The sequence below is a fragment of the Mya arenaria genome, chromosome 5 (assembly GCF_026914265.1).
Source record: "Mya arenaria isolate MELC-2E11 chromosome 5, ASM2691426v1".
Taxonomy (NCBI): Eukaryota; Metazoa; Mollusca; class Bivalvia; order Myida; family Myidae; genus Mya; species Mya arenaria.
In genome coordinates, this window is record NC_069126.1 from 56,333,260 (window position 1) to 56,345,821 (window position 12,562).

Genomic DNA, 12,562 nt, shown 5'->3' on the forward strand with positions numbered 1-12,562 from the left:
CAAAGAATGATTTGACTGCAATTGTATCCATGGTAACATCCTAATTCTTAATTGAATTAAGTACAGAAATCTGGTATATAACAATTTTTTTTATATATGTTGCAATAATGCTTTAGAAGTAAAATATATCATCATTCATGTTCAGGGTATTGTCATTTATATATTTTAACTGAAAAATACCCCTTGATTGATATGTTGCCATGGCAACCGAAATGTTGATAGAATCATCATATTACATTTCATTCTTTAACTGCCATAGGTTGTTCTACCAAAATTCACAGGAATCAAGCACATTACAGATGGGGCCATTTTTTACCTTTCGTGAACCAAGCCCTTTATTAAGTCTTCAACATAGTCACTTAAAGGTAATTATTGTTCATTTTTTGGGTTCATAGATTCAAATAATTATTATTCACTTTATTCTTTAGAAGAAATTTCATTTTTACTTAATAATAAATTTAATAATCAGATTTTTCCATTGAACTTCATGTAGATTATTCTAAGCCACAATCTTATCTTCTGTGTGGATAGTGAATAAGCCTTTATGGATTTAAAGAAAAATTGATTTAGATCATGTGAAGGAAGGTGATGTTCTGTTGACATAGATGGAAGAAGCAATGATATAAGTGGAAGGTGCTGAATGTGTTTTGGTATTTGATTATTAGAGCTTAAGGCAGTTTATTGATTTTATTGGATGGTGCACTGTTTGTTGTTTATGTATCTATACTAAAAGTTATTTCAGTGTGCAAACAATTTAACAAAGTTTTGTCAGTGTGCAGGCAATTGAACAAAGTCCTGTGTGTGTGTGCAGGCAATTGAACAAAGTCCTGTCAGTGTGCAGGCAACTGAAAAAAGTCCTGTCAGTGTGCAGGTATGAGAATCAAATTCTGTCAGTGTGCAGTCAATCATCAATGTCCAGTCAGTGTGCAGGCAACTGAACGAAATCCTGTCAGTGTGCAGTCAATCATCAAGTCCTGTCAGTGTGCAGGCAACTGTGACAAGTCCTGTCATTGATTATCCAGGCAACATGTTTGACCAGTATGTTTTTCAATATTCTTTGAGAACAAATATCAAGCTATATTGATTACAAAGATTAAACTCTTTTACTCAGGTGAGCGATTTAGGGCCAATTGTTCTTAAACTGTTTAAGCCAAAACATTTACTTTTTGAACGGAAATATGAATATCTGCGATCTGATCTTTTGTCAGCAATCTTTTATCATTGGTTTGCAGATATTTACGTTAAAATTTGCTCTTTCCAAGAAAAAGAAAAAATGTTGTAAAAATGGTATATCTGTGAGAGTGCAGCTTTAAACAGTTAACATAATTTATAAGTATTCATAATATGCTTTCAGAACCAAAATGAACAGAGAAAGTGAGTTGGCGAGGCAGTTGCAAGAATGGACGACACAAGAAATGCACTTCAATTTACAGTCATCCCACTCAGCAGCATTAGATCCTGAGAAGTTAAAAGTGTATGTTCCATTTCCTGTTATGATGTTGGTAAAAATTATGTAGTGTTATTTTAGGTAAACAATAACGTTTTCATTAAACAAACCCAAATACCTGATGTCAGACTTGCAGATGTTCATATAACATTATTGAACAAGAAACCAAATGCTTTGAAATAGCACAAACATATATTATGCTATTGTGAATGTTATCAATGAACAAAGAAAAAAGGAAATTATCACATTAACTTAAGAAAGATTTAATGGCAGAACATATCCTTAAAACACAAAAATGCAAAAATGAGTTAGAGCAGTCATGTACCAGGTATTATGAGAATTTTGTGAACAGATTTTGTTTTGCTATAATCTCTTTTTGTTGCCTTTTCTAGTTGTCCGTCTAAGTATGTTTTGATTGTAATTTCCCTGCTTTTCAGGCTGTGTAAAGGGCCTGGAGCTGCAATCTGGCAATGGGTGACACAGCATGTCAAGTCTACAGAGTAAGTCCTGCACATTAGAAGAACACTTGTACATGTACCAGCAATAAGTCATACCATTACAAGGTCGTACCATATTTGCAGAAGTCCTCCCATGTATATTTATATAAGATACTTAAACATTACAAAAGATAAGAGTATTCTGTATGGCCCATGGTTTTTAAAGTTGAGAACATGAAGTGTAAAAATATCAACTGAATGTCCTGGAATAGGACAAATTGCCTGATTTCATGATATAATTTTTAGAATCTAAACAATACATTTCATATATGGAATGGTATACGTTTGTGTTGTTTTGAGTTTCTCTTTAAAATGTCTGTAATTGTAAATGGATGATGAAACTAAAAAAGTATTTAAGATGATGACTTTTAATCCTGGAAATAAGTAGCAAATCCACCTATTAATTTTATAGTCTACATTATAATCATGTAATATCTTCAAAACAGCCTCATTTTTGATAATCAGTAGGGGTGATTATTAGGTCAGAAAGGCATTGCTAAGTTTCATTGTACCTTTTCTGCTGGGGGTTGATATAGAGAAACATTTCATTAGGTCCAAAAAGGATGAATTTTGGCAGGTTTTATGATCTTTTTCTACCTTGATCCCTGGCAAAGATTGGGTCTTGCATACAGTTGTAAGAATTGAGTCAAAATGTACCAAGGATTTACTCAACTCAGTTTTCAATATATATATAGAGAGACTTCCATTTTAAGACTTACTGTTCATCCCGGGACCCCCCAAAACAAACATTCATTGAGTGTAAACCATTAAATTGGGACCGAAATTGGCAAATATAACAACCAAAGACCCCTTATTTGAGTTGTCCAGCATGTGGGTCACAGGACCCCCAGCTATACATTTATATGGAAAACCCTGGAATCTGACATGCTTGAATTAAAGTTTGTGATAAAAAAACTATTCGGATAATGTTTGTCATGGAGAATGTTCAAAACTGGCAATTTTTCCTGTACTATTAAAATCTTCTTTGAATGACCATTGATTTGCAAACCAGAAAAATCATTGTGTGTTTAAAAATCATTATGTGTTTATCTGCCGTCTATTTGATAATTACACATTATGTTATTATTCACATTTGCTAAGTATTTCCTTAACTACTGCTAGTAAGAGCAAGACATCTGCTCCCAGTTACAAAGTGAACTATGATGTGGGAGGGGAACAGTTTGAGAACACCAAACAAGCCTTACTTGAGCGAAGAGCTGCTCTCACAGGGGAGATAACTACAACATTGAGAGATGTCGGCCATTTTGAGCATGAGGTGGAGAGAATCACAGCAGAGGTTGCTGCGACAGGTCAGTGACAAGAAATGAGGAAAAAATATACATTGATCCTATTACATTGCTTTGATAATGATGACCTAAAATGACCTCCAGGGCCCATGTTCACGAATGTCTTTCAGCGAGTTTGAAACTTGGGCTCAGAAATGCAATTTTTTAAATCCAACAATTTTTAGCTCACCTGAGCACCAAGTGCTTAAGGTGAGCTATTGTGATCGGTCTATGTCTGGCGTCTGTTGTCAATCGTCCTTTGTCCGTTGTTCGGCGTCAACAATTGATGAAACTTCATAGGAATGATCCTTGGTTGGTGCTTTTTCAAAATTGTTTAAAGAAATGAATTCCATGCAGAACTCTGGTTGCCATGGCAACCTTAAGGAAACATGTCAACAATTGGTTATAATCATCATCTTCTCCTGAACCACTTGGACAATTTTTATAAAACTTCATAGGATTGATCCTTGGTTGGTGCTTTTTCGAAATTGTTCAAAGAAATGAATTCCATGCGGAACTCTGGTTGCCATGGCAACTTAAAGGAAAAATTACAAAACTTAATATTATATGAGGCCTAGTGCTTAAATATTTGGTGTGTAACAATGTCTATTGGTTATCTACCATGTTTATTCAACTTATGCCCCTGGAGAAAAATTGGCCTCACCCAGTGGGTTACAAGTTCATTATAAATACATTTTGTTAAAATTTGATAGTTATGTAAAGTTTACCCTTGAAACAAGGGCAGCAAGTCTTGCTATATGGTCTCCCTTTTTGTTGGAGATTCCACTTTTTTAAACCAGGTTTTCACATAGTGAAACCTGGTTATTAGAATGACGAACGTTGTTGTTCGGGCGGGCGGGCAGGCGACTGGGCGGCATCAGACTCACCTATGAAACTGAATAACTTTAGTAAGGGTTGACATATGTTGACCAAACTTGGTCTATAGAAAGAGTTTATTGGTACCTTTATTGGGATTGCGTTTGGGGTTCCTAGGGTCAAGGTCAAGGTCACTGTTACTAAAAATAGAAAAATGGTTGAAACTGAATAACTTTAGTTAGGGTTGACATATCTTGACCAAACTTGGTCTATAGGAAGAGTTTATGGATACCTTTCAATGGATTGTATTTGGGGTCCCTAGGGTCAAGGTCACTGTTACTAAAAATAGAAAAACAGACACAGGCTGAAGTTCTTCTGTCAATCATGAAAAACCTGGTTTGTCGCAATGCGGCGTTTCTTGTCTATTTTTAGCAACATGGTAATAGATTTAAAACTTTTTTTGGCAAATACTATTAGGCCTAAGGCTTAAATATTTGGTTTGTAACATTGTTTATTGGTTATCTACCATGTTTATATTTAAATTATGCCCCTGGAGAAGAATTGGCCTCACCCAGTGGGTTACAAGTTCATTATAAATACATTTTGTTAACATTTGATAGTTATGTAAAGTTTACCCTTGAAACAAGGGCAGCAAGTCTTGCTATATGGTCTCCCTTTTTATTCAAGATTCCACTACTTTCTATGTTAAGTAACAAGGTAATAGATTTTAAATTTTATTAAGTCTTCAACATAGTCACTTCTTAGGTAATTATTGTTCTTTTTTTAGATTCATAGATTTAAAATATTATAAACTTTAATCCTTAAAAAAAATTCATTATTATTTAATGATAAATTTAATAATCAGTCTTTTCTATTGAACTTCATGTAGATTACTGTGAAATCATTTGAATTCGTGGTTTTTCATTTTTGTAAAAAAATCGAATATGTGATCGTCCTAGATTGTCTGCATAATCTCCACCCGCTGGCCCGTGATTTCCGTCTCCTAGGTTACACGGTTTATGACACTCGCTAAAGTGGTACGACATGCCAATTAGTGCATATATCCATGTCAATTATCGATTTAATTTGGTATTATGGTCATAAAAGAAGATGTACCCTGATCATAAATACAGATAGGTGAAGCCATTACATACCAATTAAGAATTTTGCAAACTGTGAAAACATGGAAAAGGTGCGCATATTTGAGTACACAAGATTATTTCAATATTTATTCATTCGTTTCTGTTTAATAAATATATTGAACGCGTTGCTTTCTACTTTGTCACGTTGGGTAACCTCAAATGAAATAGATTAAATATTTTATTAAATAAAACAATGAAGTACCAACACTCATCATGCACATCTTGTAAACATGGAGATTTTCATTAACAGCACACATTTAAACACATGGCTTCTGTCATTTGTTTCATAAAAACACATTAAATTGATTTGGTTTATTATTTGTTAATGGCAGATATAATGTACTAACAAAACAATGATAGTAAAATATACAGTGAGACAGGTATAAACGCTGTATAATTGCAACCTCTGTAACGAAAAAACTAGTGTGTACATAACATGGCAGTTGAAAAAGTGAATAAAGGGTCTATATTTCGTGGGATCTTAAATTCGTGGATCACCTTACCCACGAAAACCACGAACATTAATGCCCCACGAACATTAATGATTTCACAATATTGAAATTGTGTTTACAGGTTCAAGTATGATGGTGGTGAAGTGAGGGATCTGGCCAGACAGCCGTCCTTATACAAGAGTCTACATCAGTTGTCATGTAACATTGGTAACTGTAATATTGTGTTTACAGGTTCAAGTATGATGGTGGAGAAGTGAGGGATCTGGCCAGACAGCCCTCCATGTAAAAGAGTCTATATCAGTTTTCATCTAACATTGGTAACTGTAATATTGTGTTTACAGGTTCAAGTATGATGGTGGTGAAGTGAGGGATCTGGCCAGACAGCCCTCCATGTAAAAGAGTCTATATCAGTTTTCATCTAACATTGGTAACTGTAATATTGTGTTTACAGGTTCAAGTATGATGGTGGAGAAGTGAGGGATCTGGCCAGACAGCCCTCCATGTAAAAGAGTCTATATCAGTTTTCATCTAACATTGGTAACTGTAATATTGTGTTTACAGGTTCAAGTATGATGGTGGAGAAGTGAGGGATCTGGCCAGACAGCCCTCCATGTAAAAGAGTCTATATCAGTTTTCATCTAACATTGGTAACTGTAATATTGTGTTTACAGGTTCAAGTATGATGGTGGAGAAGTGAGGGATCTGGCCAGACAGCCCTCCATGTAAAAGAGTCTATATCAGTTTTCATCTAACATTGGTAACTGTAATATTGTGTTTACAGGTTCAAGTATGATGGTGGAGAAGTGAGGGATCTGGCCAGACAGCCCTCCATGTAAAAGAGTCTATATCAGTTTTCATCTAACATTGGTAACTGTAATATTGTGTTTACAGGTTCAAGTATGATGGGGAAGAAGTCAGGGATCTTGCCAGACAGCTGTCCTTATACAAGAGTCTACATCAGTTGTCATGTAACATTGGTAACTGTAATATTGTGTTTACAGGTTCAAGTATGATGGTGGAGAAGTGAGGGATCTGGCCAGACAGCCCTCCATGTAAAAGAGTCTATATCAGTTTTCATCTAACATTGGTAACTGTAATATTGTGTTTACAGGTTCAAGTATGATGGGGAAGAAGTCAGGGATCTTGCCAGACAGCTGTCCTTATACAAGAGTCTACATCAGTTGTCATGTAACATTGGTAACTGTAATATTGTGTTTACAGGTTCAAGTATGATGGTGGAGAAGTGAGGGATCTGGCCAGACAGCCCTCCTTGTACAAGAGTGTACATCAGTTGTCATCTAACATTGGTAACTGTAATATTGTGTTTACAGGTTCAAGTATGATGGTGGAGAAGTGAGGGATCTGGCCAGACAGCCGTCCATTTACAAGAATGTACATCAGTTGTCATCTAACATTGGTAACTGTAATATTGTGTTTACAGGTTCAAGTATGATGGTGGTGAAGTGAGGGATCTGGCCAGACAGCTGTCCTTTTACAAGTGTACATCAGTTGTCATCTAACATTGGTTACTGTAATATTGTGTTTACAGGTTCAAGTATGATGGTGGTGGAGTGAGGGATCTGGCCAGACAGCCGTCCATGTACAAGAGTGTACATCAGTTTTTGCAGGTATCTATTAGAAAAGTATAAAAGCTACAAACACTTCCAAGGATTTTTCCAAGGATTTTTGCATCCCTTCATGAATTCCTACATTAATGTACAAGGTTAATGTCTTGACTTCACATTCACAAACAAGATTTATTCTAATTATGGTAAAATTTGTAATTTCGAACAAAGCGTAGTTATTCGACCAATAAATAAGAGTTTGCAAGATACTGATATTTTATTTGTTATCACTTATCAATACAGACCAATTCATTTACTGATGCAGACACATGTTCACCAAGATCAGGTGTGTAGTTGTTAACCTCAACAAAAATATTTTACCTGCAGAACTATTTAAAATTTGAAACTGAATGTTTGAATTTCTTTGTCGTCAGTTTTAGAAGATTATCTCTGTGTAAAGATTAAGTTTCAACGCTAAAAAAAAGAAAACAATTTTCCACATGCTGTGTGACAATAAATATTTAGCAAGAAAACCATGCCAAGTTAATGTACTCAAATACTATCTTATGCTCCCCGCCATACGGTCTAACACTGCTTGTTAGTAGCACACAAGGTTTTGATATTTTTAACCTCTGAGCCTTCATCTTTTGAAGATATATCCATGTTTATGGAAGTTTTGTATTTACAGAGACTCCCATTTTTAGGGAGAAATCCTCCCAAACTTCCTTTAAAGACTCTGAAGTTTTTGCCTTCAACATTTTAACGGACATAGTTCTGGTTTATGTCATAGTGCATATGAACAGATTTGAGGCCCATCCAGGAAATAAAGAGGAAGTACATGTATAACTACCACTTCAGAATCTGAAGACAACATAAGTTGGCAATCTAGTTATATGAAATAAACCATCTCATAATTTTTTAAAATTTAGAATAGCAATAACCAAATAAACATTGTGTTGAAATAGTTATAACAGTAGAGTTAAAAAAGATAATTTAGTGAGAATTCATCAGTTAAGGCAAGGGAGACAAATCTATCATGAGAAATGGTAAAAATGGAAATCTCAGTGACTTCCCTTAGACTGTAGAATTTATAACCTGCTACCATTATTGGTATTATTATCGTTATAAGCTCATCTGTGTTTTGAAAAACAAAATGTCAAGTTTTTGTCATGACTTTGTTGTCGTTGTTGTGATTAAAAATTTTTTTGCCATAACTCAAAAAGATATTCAAATGAAACTTGGCACAAATTTTGCAGGAGACACTAGACACATGTACAGCAAGTGCTCATAACTCTTCCTTTAATTATTGTAAAGTAATATCCCTAAATAGTTGAAAAAAGTCATGCAAAAAATATCACATGTCCAAAACTTAGTAACCAAGACATTCACATGAAACTTTTTTCATCATTTTTAGCTCGACTATTCAAAGAATATGGAGAGCTATACTACTCACCCAAGTGTCGGCGTCGGCGTCACACCTTGGTTAAGGTTTTGCATGCAAGCACACATAGGTTAATATCTCAGCAACTACTTGAGGTATTGCATTGAGACTTTAAACAATGGTACTCAACCATCCAATCTACTTAATTTACCAAGTAAGATAACTCTAGTTTGCATTTAATGCAGATAATAGGCCTTTATTTTTATTATTCAACTTAGAAATTCTGGTAAAGGTTTTGCGTGCAATAACTTGTTTTTCGACTTAGAAATTCTGGTTAAGGTTTTGCGTGCAAGCACACATAGGTTTATATCTCAGCAACTACTTCAGGTATTGCATTGAGACTTGATACAATGGAACTCTACCATCAAACCTACATAATTAACCAAGTTAGATAACTCTTGTTTGCATTTAATGCAAATAATTGCCCTTTATTATTCGACTTAGAAATTCTGGTTAAGGTTTTGCGTGCAAGCACACATAGGTTAATATCTCAACAACTACTTGAGGTATTGCATTGAGACTTTATACAATGGTACTCAATCATCCAACCTACTTAATTTACTAAGTAAGATAACTCTAGTTTGCATTTAATGCAAATAATAGGCCTTTATTTTTATTATACAACTCTGCTGTTAATAATTGTTGAGTTATGCCCCTTTTTCAATGAAAACCCCCATAAATCGTGAGCGTCTCCTAACAGTGCTCTAAGCTTTAACCTCAAGTATTAAAAGTCTTGAAATTGAAAAATAAATTGTAAATATTATAGTTCATCAAGTCTTTATGGCTTAGTTTAAGGAATGTCTGGCTTGTTTATCTTCAGCTATGCATTCCCTGTGTATTGCCATGGTGTCACAGCAGGGTGCTGTATTTCCTGTTTGTTTTTTAATCGCTAATCGCTAACTAAGGGAATTGTTCATAGAAAAAGGGCTGTATTGGTTGTGCTTTGGCTGATCAGTATTCATGTAACAGAGAACAGACACCAGACGGCAATAACAATTTGGACCAATAAACAACGTTCATTTTAAAAGAAGAAAAAAATAGAGGTGTAATTATATTAGCATCCAGCTACCTCATACAGTATATAAATCATGCCTCCAACATAAATGACGCAACGCCATTGGTTCAGGACTGATCACACTGTGACCCCATATTTTTCCATATTGGGTCACCAAATTTATATCGTACCGAAATGGCGTCTATTTTCCGATTCCGATGAATATTCCGATGAATAAATGAAACATATACATGTAAACATGTTGTTGACGTGACAAATATGTTACGGGGTTAGTAGGTGACCCAAATTTGGATATACGGGGCAAAGGAAACCATATATTCGGGTTCAAGCTTCACTCCAAACTGATATGGTTTCCTTTGCCCTGTATTTCCCATATCGGGTCACCTACTAGCCCCGTAACTTATAATATATATATACATCATATTTGCTGTTTTAATGTATCTTCATGAAATACAAATGCTTACACTAACTTTCTGCAATACCCGGAATTGACATTTGAAGAATATTTAAACTAGGCCTTTATTTAATGCTTTCATACTATTCTTGAATAAATCAAGTTTGTATACACTGACTTCAGCTACCATGGTATGTAATTACATTTACATGGCATAAACTATTCTGGCCTTAATTTGGTTTTTTCATGTTCAAAAGTTAATGTTTGCTCTCTGTTTCCAATTAACTTCAACTAAATACTTATCTAGTGTAAATTGTAGCATAAAGGAAAATCATAATTATCTTCATGAAAATATTGCTTTCTTTCATTATTTTGTGTAACAGGCATTATGGTCTTATATGTAAGTCAACAAATATCCTCATATATAAAATATGATTTGATCCTTCTCCTAGGCTCCAGAGTGTATTCTGTCCAAATACAGGATGATATACAATGTAGGGGACATTCTACACAGGATAAAAAGGGAAGCAAATCTAGCTGATGAAACAACAGAAGATGATATGGTCACCTATATCTCAGGTAGAATAATCACCACTGGTATTTTAAGCATTGCAATATATTAATATTTCTTCTGATGTTACAACCAGCTCAGTTGAAGGTCAATGTCCATGTGACTACATTTGGTGCCTACTCCATATCTCTTGAACCACTTGAAGGATTTTGAACTAACCTGACACAGATGTTCACCATATTGATGTAATGTGCAGATCATATGTTACAACCAACTCAGTTTAAGGTCACCCTTACAGATCAAAAGTCACATGACTATCATATGACTTTATTTCTGTCCAATGATCACCATATTTAGACAATGAACAGGTCGTATGTTACAACCAGTGTGGTTCCATGCAAGGTCACACTAAGAGTTCAATGGTCATAAGACTGTATTTCGTGTCTGCTCTATATCTCTTCAAAGCCTCTACAAAATGTCCACCATATTAAGACAATGTGCAGGGTGCATGTTACAACTTGCTAAGTTCAAGGTCACAATTAGAGGTAGAAGGTCATATGACTTCATTTTGTGTCTGCTCCATATCTGATGAACCACTTGAAGGATTTGAAATAACTTGCCAAACTATTAACCATATTCAGATGATGTGCACAGTGGGTGACATTTGTTTTTAATTACAAAAACAACTGTCTAGTTTAATATGATAATTCCTGAAGGTAAATGTTATTATGTGAGGAACAAAAAAAGAGAGAGAAATATTTGCATTCATGTATACAGTACGTTTAAAATAGGTAGATAGTGAGGAATCATCCCATTTCAGTGAAACATCTTAATATATTTATTTACAGATATTGTGTTGAAATGGACTCTCTGTAATAAATGGTTATTAGTTGAATATTGAGAGCACTCTTGTTTGTAAACAAAGTTTTGTAAACTTAAAGCTGCACTCTCACAGATATACCATTTTTATAACTTTTTTGTCTTGGAAAGGGCAATTTTTTGCATAAATTTCTGCAAACCAATGATTTAAGATAGCTGACAAAAAATCAGATCGTATATTTTCATATTTCCGTTCGAAGTTAATGTTTTATGACTTAAACCGTTACTAACGGTTTAAGAAAAATGCATAAAACATCAGTTTTTAAACTTAAATATAAAAATCTGCGATCTAATTTTTTGTCAGAAGTCTTATGTAACTGGTTTCCATGGATTTTCGCAAAAATTGGCTCGTTCCAAGACAAAAAATAAAAAAAAGTTGTCAAAACGTTCAATATGTGAGAGTGCAGCTTTAAGATGTGAGTAATGTTAATAATACATCACCTGCAGATTTATGTGATCGTGCACGTGAGAGTGACAGTCAACAGTTCCGACAGACATTACCATGGTTACAGGAGATTTCCTGCATTAACCAGGCCCTAGACAACTGTACACATGCCAGGCAGGCAGCGGACGACTGGTATAGAATAGTTTACATAAATATACAGGCCGAGTATTGTGTCAAAGAAGATAAGATGGTGAAGGTTGGTTTTATCTCCAACAAGTGTAATTTCTCATGGCCCCAGTACTGGTTTCTACCCAGATAATGTACATGGCAATGATTTCATAAGTTATCAGCTTTTGTGACCAATGAACTCAACAGTACTTATTATGAACTAAACACTTTAATTGTATTTTCTTGATTGGAATATTTCATTTGTTATAATCACCGATATAATACTTCTGGTTAGGGGAGCTATCCTGCAAATACCATGGAGTTATATGTTCTTGCTTAACACGCTTTAAAGGCAAGGACCCCTGTTGTCACCAGGCTTAATGACAGTCTCATGTATTAGCTACATGTTTCACCCATCTTAGATTCATATGTTTGAGACTCTCATAGTTGATTTATCCAGGTATCTTTTTTTATTAATCCATGGTCACAGCTTATTACAAATAACTCAAACAAGTTAATCTACAGATAGACTTGGCGTTATGTGACATCATCATGCATTAATTT

At 34.7% G+C, this 12,562-nt stretch overlaps 2 protein-coding genes across 3 annotated transcripts; both read left to right on the top strand.

Moving 5' to 3' along the window:
* Positions 1 to 117: 117 nt before the first annotated feature.
* LOC128233849 (uncharacterized) lies at positions 118 to 5,945 on the top strand. Of its 2 annotated transcripts, none has more exons than XM_052947704.1 (5): positions 118 to 1,038; positions 1,355 to 1,474; positions 1,885 to 1,947; positions 3,067 to 3,254; positions 5,872 to 5,945. In XM_052947704.1, the coding sequence occupies exons 1-5, from the start codon at positions 1,028 to 1,030 to the stop codon at positions 5,895 to 5,897; spliced, it is 408 nt and encodes a 135-aa protein (XP_052803664.1). In that variant the 5' UTR covers positions 118 to 1,027; the 3' UTR covers positions 5,898 to 5,945. The 2 variants fall into 2 exon arrangements, with proteins under 2 accessions (XP_052803664.1, XP_052803666.1); XM_052947706.1 differs by lacking the exon at positions 5,872 to 5,945 and adding an exon at positions 5,762 to 5,809.
* Positions 5,946 to 10,526: 4,581 nt separating this feature from the next.
* On the top strand, positions 10,527 to 12,352 carry LOC128233921 (uncharacterized). Its single transcript, XM_052947801.1, has 2 exons — positions 10,527 to 10,634; positions 11,893 to 12,352. The coding sequence occupies exons 1-2, from the start codon at positions 10,538 to 10,540 to the stop codon at positions 12,147 to 12,149; spliced, it is 354 nt and encodes a 117-aa protein (XP_052803761.1). The 5' UTR covers positions 10,527 to 10,537; the 3' UTR covers positions 12,150 to 12,352.
* Positions 12,353 to 12,562: the final 210 nt, after the last annotated feature.

Coding starts and splice junctions, on each gene's coding strand:
- LOC128233921 (XM_052947801.1), top strand. CDS start 10,538: ATGATATACAATGTAGGGGACATTCTACACAGGATAAAAAGGGAAGCA. Junction 10,635..11,892: donor TATGGTCACCTATATCTCAG/GTAGAATAATCA, acceptor CATCACCTGCAG/ATTTATGTGATCGTGCACGT.
- LOC128233849 (XM_052947704.1), top strand. Junction 1,475..1,884: donor GATCCTGAGAAGTTAAAAGT/GTATGTTCCATT, acceptor CCTGCTTTTCAG/GCTGTGTAAAGGGCCTGGAG. Junction 3,255..5,871: donor AGCAGAGGTTGCTGCGACAG/GTCAGTGACAAG, acceptor TTGTGTTTACAG/GTTCAAGTATGATGGTGGAG.